Source organism: Thunnus thynnus, chromosome 21, assembly GCF_963924715.1.
Source record: "Thunnus thynnus chromosome 21, fThuThy2.1, whole genome shotgun sequence".
In the NCBI taxonomy this organism is placed as follows: Eukaryota; Metazoa; Chordata; class Actinopteri; order Scombriformes; family Scombridae; genus Thunnus; species Thunnus thynnus.
The window spans coordinates 10094905-10108693 of NC_089537.1; the positions used below are offsets into that span (position 1 = coordinate 10094905).

The following is a 13789-nucleotide window of genomic DNA, read 5'->3' on the forward strand; positions in this document are numbered from 1 at the left end:
AGATTGTAAAGACACTATTACTATATTAGAAAGTTGAGGTTTTGTTTTGCACAACTATAAATACAGAATGTTTTCCAAAACCTGAAGAAACTCTAAACCAAGAGAAAAACTCTTAATTAAGAAAGTTATTACACTGGACGCATCATGCATAGTTATGATGATTTGTGACAAAAATAAGCAACAAATGAATGTCAAGAGCAAAGTGTACATTTTTATTAATAAACTCTAAAAATTAACATATATGAACAAAAAGCCCTGAGCATCTATAAAGTGCATTTTCAAGTTTTACAAAGGTGATTTTATGTATTTCTGTAACCGCATCTTCAGCGTCTGAAGGTCAAGGTGCTGAAATATTCAAGTTACTGCATTCCTGTGTGGAGAGAAAACATAAAATAGTTTTTAAAGACAAATAATTTACCACAATTTAAAGTGATAAATGTGTACAAATAGTTGACTTGGTCTGAGCCAGTAAACTTCAATATTCCCAAATGCTACATTGTATATGGATCCATTTAATCTTTTAACACAATGCTACAGAAAATAGGGGCTTATACTGAAGAAATGCTATGGGATTTGTTGTGGTGTAAACAATTAATGCACTAAACCACAATACTGCCTGAATCAGTACCTCTTATCTGCTGTTTGTGGAGCGTCAGAGCCTCCTGGGCTACATATTGCATGAAAATGGGGTCATCCACCTCCAGATCTGCTGGGACCAAGACAGTTATTGGGGCAGAGTCCAGTATGGTTACGACCACGCTGCTGTCAGCTTTAGGTGTGTTACTCTGTATCTGCTGTGGATTCACCTGGAAAATTGGGAAACCACATCAGCACGTAATGAAAATATAGATGACAATATGATGAAAAATAAAAAATGCAACTTTCTGGCTCACCTGTCAAAGGCTGTTAAGCTAAAAAAAAAAAAAAATTCCTACCAAACAAGATCCTTGCCAGCCAAAAATAATCATATATTTTCTAATTCTATCTTGGAAACATTCAATAAACAGGATTGTTCATTCATGTAAAGGATCAAGTCTATTATCTATGACAGAATTCAATTAGGATTATTTTGAACGCACTTAAGCAAAGACTAATTACTTTATGAAGCTAAGAAATTCAAGTGTTGTTGCAGGTAGGATGAACAATAATCCTTTATTTACATATATTTGGCAACCATGGTAACAACTTCCCAAATTAAATTTATTAAAATAAACTGAAATCACTGCAGCAGTACCGTGATCACGCGGAAGATGTCGTGTGGGCCCTCTGTGCTGTTGAACAGCTGGCTGACCCATCCGTACTTGTCATCCACATTGCTGAGCCACCTCTGTGTGTCTGCCGTGTGTTTCTGGACCAACTGCAGCCTGTCGTCGTACTGCTGACGGGAGGCGTTTAGCAGCATGTACATCTCCTCCATCTCAGAGTGCAACTGCTGGACACTCGGACACTCTGTAAGTGATACACATAAGATTTACATACAGGGAAGGCGTGTACGGTGACATCAGGGACTGAAAAACTGAACAAGTGATTTACCTTTCAACAGATAATCCTCACATGTCTGGCACAAGCTTTGGAGCTGCCAGCACTCTGATGCTTGCCTGCGCAGTCGTCTGCACAGATGTCTGCTCTGGGACTGTCCGAAAGCAGAATACGATCCTGTATCTTTGTAGATGAACACATAATAACAGATGAGAGCAAATAAAGTGAACAAACTTAGATATTTAACGTCATAGTACATCAGATACCTCTACCTGGTTGCTGAAAATACTCCTCAGCCTCCTCTATCTCTTCAAACACATCAGCTACTGTGGTGCTGAATTCCTCCAACACGTTCTTCCCAAAGTCATACACTGAATCAAGGATGTGATCCAGACTGACGGTCCTGAAGAAACCCGCACTCGAGCCGCTCTGCAAGACCGACAGCGGCCTGGGCTGCAGCTCTGTCGTGAAGGCCGCCAGGAAGGAATGCCCGAACACCTCTTGCATCTTCTTGACCAGATGGACGCTCTGGTTGTGCAGGAGGCTGATGTTTGACAGCAGCTGGCTGAACGACACGTCAGCCTGCAGCAGCTCCAGGTCGGCTTTGTCCTCAGCAAGCTGGTTCTGATCACCACCTGCGTCCTCCTCGTTTTGATTGTAAACATGATCTGTTGCTTCCAGCTGGGACGCCATTTTCCTGAAAAACTCCTCCACCTGGAGAGAGAGATTCACAGGACCAACATGTTTGGAGCTTGTTAAAAACCAGTCTGACTTTTACATTTTGGAAGATATTTTTATAGAACCTATAGAAGTCAAACCTTGAATGAAAAAGAGGCGAATCCACGTCGGCACACTGAGGAGAAGAAAGTCTTACAAGTGTCTTCAAGACAAGGGCGACACTCCTCAAAGGTCGATTTGGTTAAATCTTGACACTGCCATTCAGCTTCTTTGAGTTTCTGCTCTGTTTCCCTGGCCAGCTGCATCGCCCCCTGAAGGAACCCCAAAACAGAAAAAGCTCATTTCTGTCACACAAACATTGCCTCTTAATAGGCCAAAAAGGATAAAGATGCGGTTTGGGGCCCTGGCATGCAGCCTCATGTTTTACTCTGAAATGACAGAAAACAGATGAATCTACAGACAGTTCATTTATCCCAACTGTAGTAAAACTACACCCACAACTCCCCAAACCAGCCCCACTCCCACATTCATTATTCACTGTCTGCTTTGAGGTTTCTCTTTGAGACTTTTCCGTTATGAGGCAAAAACATGTGGTAAAGATGTAACTGCCCAACTACAACAGTCATGTTGTGTGAAAAGTTATTGTACCAAAACACACGATGACTTAATGGTATTTTCATTGTGGGTTTCTTACATCAGCAATGATTACTGTAAGTATAGGTTTGCAGATGTCAATCAGGACAATGTCAATGTCAGAAAAGCACATTTTGTACCTTCGCCTTGTCGCTGCTGTGTCTCAGGGCGTCCATGAGATGCCTGTGCTTCTCTTCTTTTTTCTCCATCGTTTCCTTCACCTGCTTCACCCCGAGTAAAGCTCTCTTAATTTCCTCATTGACATATTGCTCCCCTGCATCCGACAGCTCTGCACACAAGTGAAGCACACATGGTGAAGTTATGTAACACTTTATTGTTGAGTTATTAGTAATATCAGTAAGTATTGTTTTTAGATTTACTTTTCAGCGTGTCCTCGCTCAGCGGAGGAGAGGCTGCAGCGCAGAGCAGGACTTCAGTGATGCAGAGAATTTGAACAAGCAGCCGCCTCATCCTGTCTTCAGCTCTGTGAGGAAACTTACATGTTAAGTAACACAACAGAAAGACATGCTCTTGCTACTAAACTCGCCACAAGGTGTCACCATTTCTCAAGCATTTTAAACTAGAGACTTCTTAAAAGTGAGGACAACAGTTAAGGGCAACTAATGTGACCTGTGGACAAATGTTAATTCTCAAGCCAAATAACATGATTACCAACAGGAACCCACATTAACTAAAGCTGCTGCAGTGGACTAGTCATCCGGGGATTGAGGCATAACATTACATAACAAGGACAAATGACCAAAATACAGTGCAATTGAATTAATAATTATGAATTAACAAAAATGCAAGCTACTATTTTAATCTTTCCTGAGTAAATGTTGTTCTTGTTCAATATATCTATCAACAAAATTGAATGACAGAGAGAAAAATACAATAATAATGCAAATAAAAGTCAGCACAAACTGGAAGAGGACCTACTTTTGTTGCACAAATAATTAAACATGTCATAAAGTAAAGTTGTTAGAAAGCTTTTCACCACTTTCACTGAAAACACACAAACCGTTATCTACCCCAGCTTGCATGTATCCCAAAATCTGGATACTGAAAAATCAAAGTTGCATTTGAACAAACCGCTGTCGCACAGTGAATTATGAAGGCAAAACAGAATAGATATTTACCTTGAGACTATGAAAACATCAGCATCCAGGACAGGAGCAGAAGCTTCTGAGAGTGAGAGAGAGAGAGAGCGAGAGAGAGAGCGTCCGCTTCTTCGAAGGATTGTTCTATTTTTATGGATCTACTCAGCAGCGCAGATCCTATTAGTGTGTTTGCATTACTGGTTATTAAGCTTTACGCGCACAGCATAACTACTAATCATCTTAAGATTGGCTTTAATGCACAGTAAACATAACATGCTCAATTATTGGCAAGTCTATCTCACTTAATTGTCTCTAACATACTCCGGAGCCCTCCTCAGGTGAAACTTTATGCTTTAATCTCTATCAGACTGACAGTAAGCCTTAGCTTCCTGCAGAGACCTGGCACACACTGGCATGGTCTAAGCTCTGCACTGAAGGCCACAGCAGGAGCAGGAGGACGGCATGAACATATGCAAGCGTGCATGCTGTGCAAACACAGAATAACCTTGGAGAGAAAACTAGTGTTTGCAAGTTACTACAAATCATGTTTACTGTGCCACTTTTAATGTGTTCTGCACAGTTTTTATGTATTTTTTTTACTATTTTCAACCTCCATTGGTTTCCAGTCATGTCTGTATGGTAGGAAACACTTTTAAAACATGTGTGAGTTGTGTAGTCCATTACAAGAAACATCAAATCTAAATACATTCTCGTCAATGTTACATTATTGCTGTGTGATAACGCAGCTTAATGGAAAATAACTAGAAACTGCATTACCTCTAAAAATGAGAACGTAACAAAATACATTCAAATTACTTACAAATGCCCGCAGCAACATGTTTTGTTAAATAGTTGGCTATGATTTGAAATATAATTCATAGCAGATGGGCTCAAAAAGGCTTCAAGGCTCCAGCCACTTTTTTTTCTGAGCCATGACTGGACTTGTGAGTGTATTTTCAGGTGTATGTGCAGCCTGTTTAGGAGATGTGTGTTAATGTAGAGATGGGTGAGAAATTAAAGTAACTATATAAAGTGTCTCTGCAGTGTTGGGCCTCTATAAGCTGCTCCAATGCTCCTTGACATACTGTAGATTCTACACGAACACCATCCTTCCTAAAGATATTTCCTCACTTAGTATTTAGATGACGGTGATATCAAACCCGTTGCTCCAAAATCTCCCACAGGTGTTCAACCAGACTGAGATTTGGGGACTGTGAAGGCCGTATCATATGATTCACATAATTTTTATACTCATCGAACCATTCAGTGACCACTTCTGTCTTGTATTTGTGATGTTTCTCTCTTCCTGCTTTGTCTTTTGATAAATATGGTAATCCATGGTAAAAAAAAAAAAAAAACAGGAAGAAGTCGATGCATTGATGCTCAATGTCAAAAAGCATGCCTAAAAGTACAAAAAGTAGCACATTAATCGATCTTAAAACTTACTTTTTTATAAAATCATAAATAAACCCTCTTCTAAATCTGTTTTTTCAAGATGACAGAATAATGAGATACAGTAAGGCAGCTCACTATCCCTCTAAAATGTCTGATAAATGTCCATATGACCTATGTAAGAGGTGAGAAATCAGCAGAAATTAATAAAAGATTTCTCTAATATTATTAACATAACAAACCTCAAGAGTCTTTTCAATGTTTCTTGTAAGCTTGTAGCTGACATAATCTAAAACATCCTTCATACTGTATCAGCACTTCGGGCCTCTACCACCAGTTTATCTCTCCTTACAGAATAATCTGAGTTGCCATTATTCTTATAACGATATCTAAACATGGCGGCGGCGTGGTAAATGTGGAATTCCTGTGTGCTCTCGCAACCTTCTGATAATCTGAGCCCTCTGCTGAAAGCCTTGACCCAGCAAATGAGGTCCCAACCTCATGAATGAGGATCAGCAGGAGTCTGGCTGTAAGATACCTGACCCTCAGCTGCTTTTTATCAGCTCACCACGATCTCTCTATCTGAGCCCTAATACCAGCCTGCTGCTCCAATTATAGCCAACAGTAAAATAACAATTTTGAAGCCTTTAGGAAAACAAGTAATTAGTCGCTTTATCATGTGAGGCCTGTCTGGAATCTAATATGTAGAGGGAATGGGTCAAACTCGAGCTATTAACGCTGAGCCTGGGTTTGAAGGCGCTGTTATCCAACCAAAGAAGAAAAACAGATCTGTGTAGAGTTTTTTTTTCAAAGCTCAGAGGACTTCAGAGCTCAGACAGTTGCTGTTATCTGCATCTTTTCCTGGAAATCAATTGTTTTGAACTGAGCGAGTGTAAAAAGATTAACATCAGGGCCAGTGACACTAACCTGTACTGTTAAGATGAGAAGGGGGGGGGGGGTCTGTCTAATTTCTTTGATGTTTCTCGTTAGTCTGGAAGGATGCAGCTGTTTTCTGCCTTTGATCAGTGATCTGCATCTGCAGGCCCGAGAGATTACGGACACAGGATCTGTTGGCATTATCACTGCACCTGGAAGAGTTAAGCGGAAATGGCTGCTGGTGGAAACCTTACTGTCTGATTTTGATAGATTGTGGTTAGTCTTTCCTGCCACTGGGAGTAGTTTAACAGAACAGAAATGACTGATGGAGTGAGAGTAAACAAATAAGATCTATGTCATCTTGGAGTGAAGAGAGATGCTATTTATTAAACTGAGAGAAAATGGCCAACTTATTAAGCCTGACACAGACTTCAGAGCAAAAAAAAGGCAAAAATATCCATCATATTAAGTAATTTTTGTCTATAGTTGAGTTTAAAAACTTAATTTTATTACAAACAACTGACTAAAGTGTGCCAGTCAAGTCCAATTATCTCAATTTATTTCCCAAACCTACTTACTCCAAGAATCAGGAGTCATTTTTCTTGATTTTAGCGAAGCTATTGTCTTTTTTCAAGATTCAGTTATTAATTTCTAGTAAATTTGTATTCTTATTGTTCTTCTTAACAAGTTGCTTGTTCTTGAAATGCACAGTTCTTCTCTTGTTTTATGGAAATAAAGCTTTTAACAGCTTAATTATAGAAAAAAAAGGCTTTAAAAGTAAAGGCATTTTTACAGGAATCCTTGTGATCAGTCAGATGATAAAATGCTCGACTGCAAACCACCATAATTAACCTACTGAGTGCCACAGAGAGGCCAAAGGAGCTTAAATGAATATAACATAAATATGAAAGTGATTTTTCCTCTTTAAAGGAAATGAGATGTGAATATGTAAAAAACACAGGAACTGCACTGAAAAGTGTCGCCGTTTCGGTGTCGCCCCCACCCCCCAACTCCACCCCCACCAAACCCCAAACCTTTGAAATTATCTCTAATGGGTACCAGATTTTCACCCGGGGACGCGATTGCCATCAACCCCCAGTAACTTAATCTCATCTCCGGCTGGATTACTGCGGGGATGAAAGCAGCCCGCACCTCCTCTCTGCAGCGGGAGAGGACGGGACCGCCACCGCACACACTGGGACAGCTGTGGCGGTGTGGCCAGAGGTAACTGGTGACGGCGTCAAGCTCAACAAAGGAAACTGGAGAAAAAGTTGGGAAAATACCGGAAGTATGGCACTTTAGCCTTCAACATAAAGGGATTAGTTTTATTTGACTTTATTGGTTGGATTGAACAGTGAAATAGGAGAGAGTGGAATAATAGAGATCTGTAACAAATGCTAACTGTACATATAGTATACAGTATATTCTGTTAATACACACACATAGTTTATTTACACTCATTTATTTACATATCCATATTAGTATTCATATTTCTATTTATGTTCTGCTTTTTTGCACAGACAGTTTTTTATCATGTCAATAACAAACACATAGTCATAGTAAATTACTGTCCCTCTCCTTCTTACACTGTTATGTTTGTGTTAATTGTTTAATGTTCATGTTTTTATTGCTTTTCCGTGGTGAAAATGAAGTAGCCTACTCAGATAGCACCACATTGCAGAAATACAGAATAGTGACAAAGAAAAAACCAACATAAAGTGTCTTATTAAGGCTTTAATGCACCTTGGCATTGATTCTACAGTCTCTGAACTCTTCTGGAGGGATGAACATCAAAAGATATTCCCTCATTTGGTGTTTTGATGATGGTGGTGGAGAGCACTGTCTAACACGTCGGTCCAAAATCTCCTATAAGTGTTCAACTGGGTTGAGATCTGGTGACTGCGAAGTCCATCATTTTCATTTTTTACTCAGCAAACCATTCAGTGACACATCGTGCCCTGTGAATCGGGGCATTATCATCCCAGAAGAGACCACTCCCATCAGGATAGAAATGTTTCATCATAGGATAAAGCTGATCACTCTGAACAACTTTGTATTGATTTGCAGTGACTCTTCCCTCTAAGGGGACAAGTGGACCCAAACCATGCCAGCGAAATGCCCCCCAAAGCATAACAGAGCCACCAGACCCCTTCACTGTAGGGATCAAGCATTCAGAACTGTATTGGTTTTTCCTTTAATTTGTCACCCGTCTGTATATATTATTAGTAAATATGGTGCATTCAAAGTGTCTGTTATGTAAAAGTACCAGAATTAGCATCAAAATATACTTTTAAGTACTTAAGAATATCATTGGATTGTAAGTATTGATGTATAAGCATCACTTAGCAAAAGTTGGGCTAAGTTTTATTGCTTGGTGGTGTAATTATAATACATTACAATTTAGTCATTATATTTTGTGTTAATTATCTAAACCTGCAAAATAACTAGTACTGTATATGGCTGTCAAATAAATGTAGTAGAGTCTATCTATCTATGTATCTATGTATCTATCTATCTATCTATCTATCCATCTATGTATCCATCCATCCATCATTATGCAACGAGGAGGGTTGTATTTTGGGAGCAGCAGCGGAAGTGTGATGTGTCTCTGTGTAACTTGACGGAGGTTAAACAGACAGCTCAGCTCAGCGCAGCGCTGCAGGACGACACTCATCACATCACTCCTGCAGAAAACTTCAGTGAGCCAATGGGATTTTAAACTGAACAATCAACATGAAGACTCACTTGTAGGTCTTTTGTTGCTGATATCAGTGTGCGTCGTTCACCGTGGAGCGAGTTTTCACCATTGCTCTGGATGCTGAGATGCGCAGAAAGTGACAGGGGTCCTCATCTCTTCTACAGTCCTCAACGAGCCATTAAACGCCATGAAAGGTACGCAAGACACGTGCAGCTGATACGTGAAGTGCATGTTGTTTTACTTTTTTTTCCAAAAATCTAAATTTATAGAGTACAGGTTTTTTTTTTTTGCAAACTCTATTCAGTCTGTGCGTATTTCTTTGTGGTCCGTGAGTCACATCTGGATGACATTAAGGTACTGCGGTGCAGAGGTTGTGAAATACTTATAGTTGAATCCCATTGAAGGAAATAAAAAGAGAGAATCGTGTTTGCACAATTAGTCTGTGTATCCGGCATTAAACTTAAAGGGCGGGTTCACAATTTTTTCAAGTCTGTCTAAAGACAACAGTCAGGTGCCCAAATGAACACTGAAGCAGGTTTTTCTTGTTGTAATCATTCCTCCTGTTCATACTGACCATTAGAAGATCCTTCATAATGCACTTATAATGTAAGTGATGGGGGTCAAAAGTAAAATGTGCAAAAAATGTATGTAAAAGTTTATCTGAAGCTAATATGAAGCTTCAGCTGCCCAAATGAGTTAAATCAAGTAGATATCTCTCAACGTTACAGTCTTTTTAGTGCCAAAGTCCTTCTTTTTGTTACTATACTTCCACTCAACCGCTCAACAGGGAAACACAAAGAGGGAATTTGATGCTAAAAAAAGACTGTAAATGTGACAGATATCAACTTGATAAGACTAACTCTGAATCCTCATATAATAGTGTTTTATATTGATACCCAAAGTGCTTCATAGTGAAGGGGACAAACTCACCTCAGCCCCCACTGATGAGTAGCACTCACCTGGTTGATTCATGGCAGCCGTCTCTGCACCAGAACGCTCACCGCACATCATTGAGGTGGAGAGGGAGGGAATCATTGAGCCAATTACACTGGGGGCTGATTAGGTAGCCAGATCCAGAGAGGCTGGGAATTTTGCCAGGACACAGGGGAACCCCTCTACTCTTTGCGGTAAGTGCCACGGGATCTTTAATGACCACAGTGAGTCAGGACCTCGGTTTAACATCTCATCATCACTGCACTGAGGCATTGGGATTTTTTTTATTAGGACCTGAGGGAAGACCGCCCCCTACTGGCCTACTGACACCTGTCCTAGCAGCAATTTAGTTTTCCCAGGAGGTCTCCCATCCAATTATAAGCAAAGCCCACACCTGTGTAGCTTGAGTCATTCAGCAGAAACAGGGTACATGGTTATATAAGCCTAAGAAAGCACATTTTAAAGGGATCTTTTACCAGCTAGATCTTTTACCAGCAAGTGGGCTTATAAACCAAGCCCACACCTGTGTAGCTTGAGTCATTCAGCAGAAACAGGGTACATGGTTGCTGACAACATATAAGCCTCAGAAAGCACATTTGAAAGGGAACAGGAAGAATGAGTACAGTGACGAAAACCTCTTTCAGTGTTCGTGTGGGCATCTGACTGAAAAGAAAAATTGTGAACTTGTCCTTTAATGAATTTGTGACGTCTAAGAAACAACAGGATGCTGCTTCCAAAAAAGACTTTATCATGATGAAGAAAAGGTTCCTGCATGACTGAGGATGACCTGTAAGCACCACCTGTAGTGCATGTGATGAACAGAAATGATCGTTTCTATTAGTAACTGCTGTGTTTGTGTTTGCTCTCCTACAAGTAGCTGTATTTACTGGACACTTTCTAAGAGAAACCTGAAGTACAATAACTCTCTAGAAGAACTAATCCAGTTGACACAACCCTGCCACCCCCCCCTCTAACCGCCCGCCCCCACCGCCCCCCCATCTCCCCCCCCCCCACCAACAAACACACACTCAGCTCATCCCTCCCTGTCTCCCCTCACCCATGTCGCCCCCCTCGGCCCCATCTGTTCACCATTACCACTGATGTTTTCTGTGCTCTGCTGCAGTGTAGTGTGGCAGAGTGTAATTAGGGTTTACTGTCAACAACCCAGAGAAACCGCAGCCTGTGGCTTTTACAGTTCTCTGGACCTCCTATCACACACACACACACACACACACACACACTTATTACTAGAGATCATGCTCTACTATCTCCATAAGCCTCGTTGGCTGCCTCCACTCTGTTTCCAAGGATAACGTTATGAATTCTTGGCTCTGTGGCAGCTGCCCTGTAGTGTTTTCCCTCTGTTTTATTTTGTTTGTGGAGTCCTACCAACTGCTTTAAACACAATGCACCCCCAGTAAGCGTGCAGTACAGTATGACCTATTTATGTCATATGTTTCTGATTATGTCACACAGACGACTTTGCAGACGAGGAGGAAGTACAGTCTTTTGGATACAAGAGGTTCGGTGAGTGAAAAGTGACCCTTTTTTTTTTCTAAAAGGAGAGAAAAGCCGGCACACTTGGAGCTCTAATCATAAAATTTTTATTGTTTTGAGAATGAAATGTTGTAAATTAAAGGCGCTAAGTGTGTGGGCTCGGCTCTTTATTGTTGTTACCTAGAATCACCTTGATATCTATGGACATATTAGTCTAATTGATTCATCTAGTTAACACACATCTGTCCTGATATGTGGCTAGGCCGGGCATGATTTTGCCTCTGAGGTCAGGGTTTGGGTTGAACTTTAATGTGGCTGACAGTCTGTGAGGTCCAGCTCACCACGGGACCAATGACTGCTGACAAGAGCTCTCCAGATCAAGAGCTTTCAGACACTCTCTTCTCTCTTTCTTTTATCTACTTAAATTGAGTGACTTAGACATGTTGACTCACATAAACATGATGTGCAGACCTCAAAAATGTGGAGTTAGTCATTCTGAAAGGGTAGTCAACATACATCCCTCTGTTGTGGTGCAACACATGCAGGCAAGTTCACATGCATGTGGTTTGTACAAGTGTATTCACAAACATGCAATGTGTTAAGACTAATGTTTGAAGCCTCATTGTGATTGGATTGTAGGTCAGGTGAAGTATCAGGGCTTTTTTCAAAGATTTCACAGCAGATTTGTCCACATTTAGTCAATGTTACTTCACCTAATTGACCAAAAAAATACACATTTTGTCACTTACCTCTAGTTTTTGTTGTGTTGCCCAAGTTTTCAGATATCCATCTTTGATATTTCTGCTCCCAGCCCAATACAATGAAGGTGATTATACTTTTGTTTTTCACACAAACAGCAACATGTGTCCCCATTTCTCTGGATAATCCACAGACCTTTCTATTGGATCTACTTTCTACTGAGCACACAGTTCTTATGACTCATACTTCCTATGAAGAAGGGAAAAAATATGTCTTTTAGCAATGTGGGTGCACTGACCCTTTGAAAATATCATCTTTGGCCTCATTTTTTCTTTCCTGGCAACTCTAATATAATCCATTTTGTACTTCCCTGTGTCTTTTCTCATGAGATAATCACTCATATTTGTTTTCATACATGCTTTTTTATGATGCACAACCTCTCTTTCACAAATACTTCTTTCACAATGAACATTTGCAGTCATTTTTTTTTTGATAAATCGATTTATTGCTCTGTCTGTAAAATGTCAGTAAATATAGAAAAACAGCCCAAGTTGACGTCTTCAAGTATCTTTTTTTGTCCGACCAACAGTCCAAAACCCAAAGATATTCAGTTTACTATCATGTATGACAAAGAAAAGCATGAAATTCTCACATTGGTGAAGCTGCAAATAGTAAATGTTTGGTATCTTTGCTTTAAAAAAAGACTAAGACGTTTCTTCAATCATCAAAGTTGATCAACTTATCGATTAATCGACTGATCGTTGCAGCTCTAGTCATTCTTTTTCAGTTTCCCTATTCCTCCGATCGCTGCTCGTTGGTTTTGTCAGAAAGCATGTTTGCCATCAAGTGCATGAACTCATCGTTTCTGGATATTAAAAAAAAAAAAGTGGCACCGAAGATCATATGCTGTGTCACACATGCACTCAAACACATCATTATTATTCTCCTTGGAGACCGAGCGTGTGCTTCATCATGGTTCTGTTGATTCAACATTGATTTACGATCCGGAGCCTCGGTGTCTCTGTATCCAGGGTGTTGCTGCGGTATGACTCATTCACACACAGTTCGCCCGAGGTCCACGAGAGCTAGAGGGGAAGTAGTGGACTATAGCACCAGCAGAGACGAATTCAAACTGTGTTCAAACACCATCTCTTTCATCCCAGTCACCCGAGTAGAGGCATCCTGTTTGTCTTACTCTGTGAGCGCGTGCGAGTCCTGCTCATGGATTAGATTAGAGAGCTGTGGGGAGGGGAGCCAAATCCAGCTCACTTTTAACTTTATTCAAATGAACTCTTGACATTTGGAGGAGTAGGAGGAGAGCGCTGCTGAACTCTTGAGCTGAGTGCTGTTGGTCCTCTCAGGGACATGGCAGCTGTTTGGAGGGGTCCGCCTCCAGAGGCTTCATTGTGCAAGAGACCTGCATTCATGCAAACCATCACAAATCCTCATTCTTCCACTATTAGCACTATAATCTCAGCACTCGGGGGGAAACAAACATTTATTTCCTCTCTGCATGTTTTGCTTTAATTTGTTGCATTCTCCCAGGAGATTGATTTGTTGTGACATGTCAAAGCTGTGTCGGGTTTATGAAGTCAAAACTGAGCTCAAAAGAGGATGACTTGACACAGAAACAGTATACTTAATGCTAGTTTTTACAAAGTGAACACGGGTAAGAAACAGTTCGCTGTTTGTTTTTCTTACCGATGTTTGTACAAATCACATACTTTCACTTCCATCACTGATGACCCTTTTCTAAAGTGCTTCAGAAGTTTTTCCAGTCCAGTTGTTCTCTTCACTCCAGTAC

At 40.5% G+C, this 13789-nt stretch overlaps 2 protein-coding genes across 4 annotated transcripts in view; one reads left to right on the forward strand and one right to left on the reverse strand.

Annotated features, from left to right (window-relative positions):
* Window positions 1–260: 260 nt before the first annotated feature.
* On the reverse strand, window positions 261–10041 carry LOC137172874 (clusterin-like protein 1). Of its 3 annotated transcripts, none has more exons than XM_067577460.1 (10): window positions 9816–10041; window positions 3930–3975; window positions 3171–3274; window positions 2931–3079; window positions 2298–2468; window positions 1752–2193; window positions 1534–1662; window positions 1235–1449; window positions 629–806; window positions 261–370 (listed from the first exon to the last, which is right to left on the reverse strand). In XM_067577460.1, the coding sequence occupies exons 1-10, from the start codon at window positions 9889–9891 to the stop codon at window positions 360–362; spliced, it is 1521 nt and encodes a 506-aa protein (XP_067433561.1). In that variant the 5' UTR covers window positions 9892–10041; the 3' UTR covers window positions 261–359. The 3 variants fall into 3 exon arrangements, with proteins under 3 accessions (XP_067433561.1, XP_067433560.1, XP_067433562.1); XM_067577459.1 differs by having other exon boundaries at window positions 1534–1656; window positions 1746–2193; window positions 9816–10040; XM_067577461.1 differs by lacking the exon at window positions 9816–10041 and having other exon boundaries at window positions 1534–1656; window positions 1746–2193; window positions 3930–4477.
* Window positions 8777–13789, forward strand: part of LOC137172872 (collectin-12-like) — a 43841-nt gene continuing 38828 nt past the window's right edge. Inside the window, exons 1-2 of the mRNA XM_067577455.1 lie at window positions 8777–9050; window positions 11266–11316. Of these exons, the coding sequence (XP_067433556.1) occupies window positions 9044–9050; window positions 11266–11316 (58 nt within the window). The 5' untranslated portion in view covers window positions 8777–9043. The remainder of the gene's footprint in view (window positions 9051–11265; window positions 11317–13789) is intronic.

Bases quoted from the DNA above. Each gene is read 5' to 3' on its own strand.
- LOC137172874 (XM_067577460.1), bottom strand. From the start codon at position 9,891: ATGATTCCCTCCCTCTCCACCTCAATGATGTGCGGTGAGCGTTCTGGT. The intron at 3,275-3,929 runs GTAAATATCTAT...GTTTCCTCACAG, and splicing joins GATGTTTTCATAGTCTCAAG to AGCTGAAGACAGGATGAGGC. The intron at 807-1,234 runs GTACTGCTGCAG...CCAATTTTCCAG, and splicing joins ACATCTTCCGCGTGATCACG to GTGAATCCACAGCAGATACA.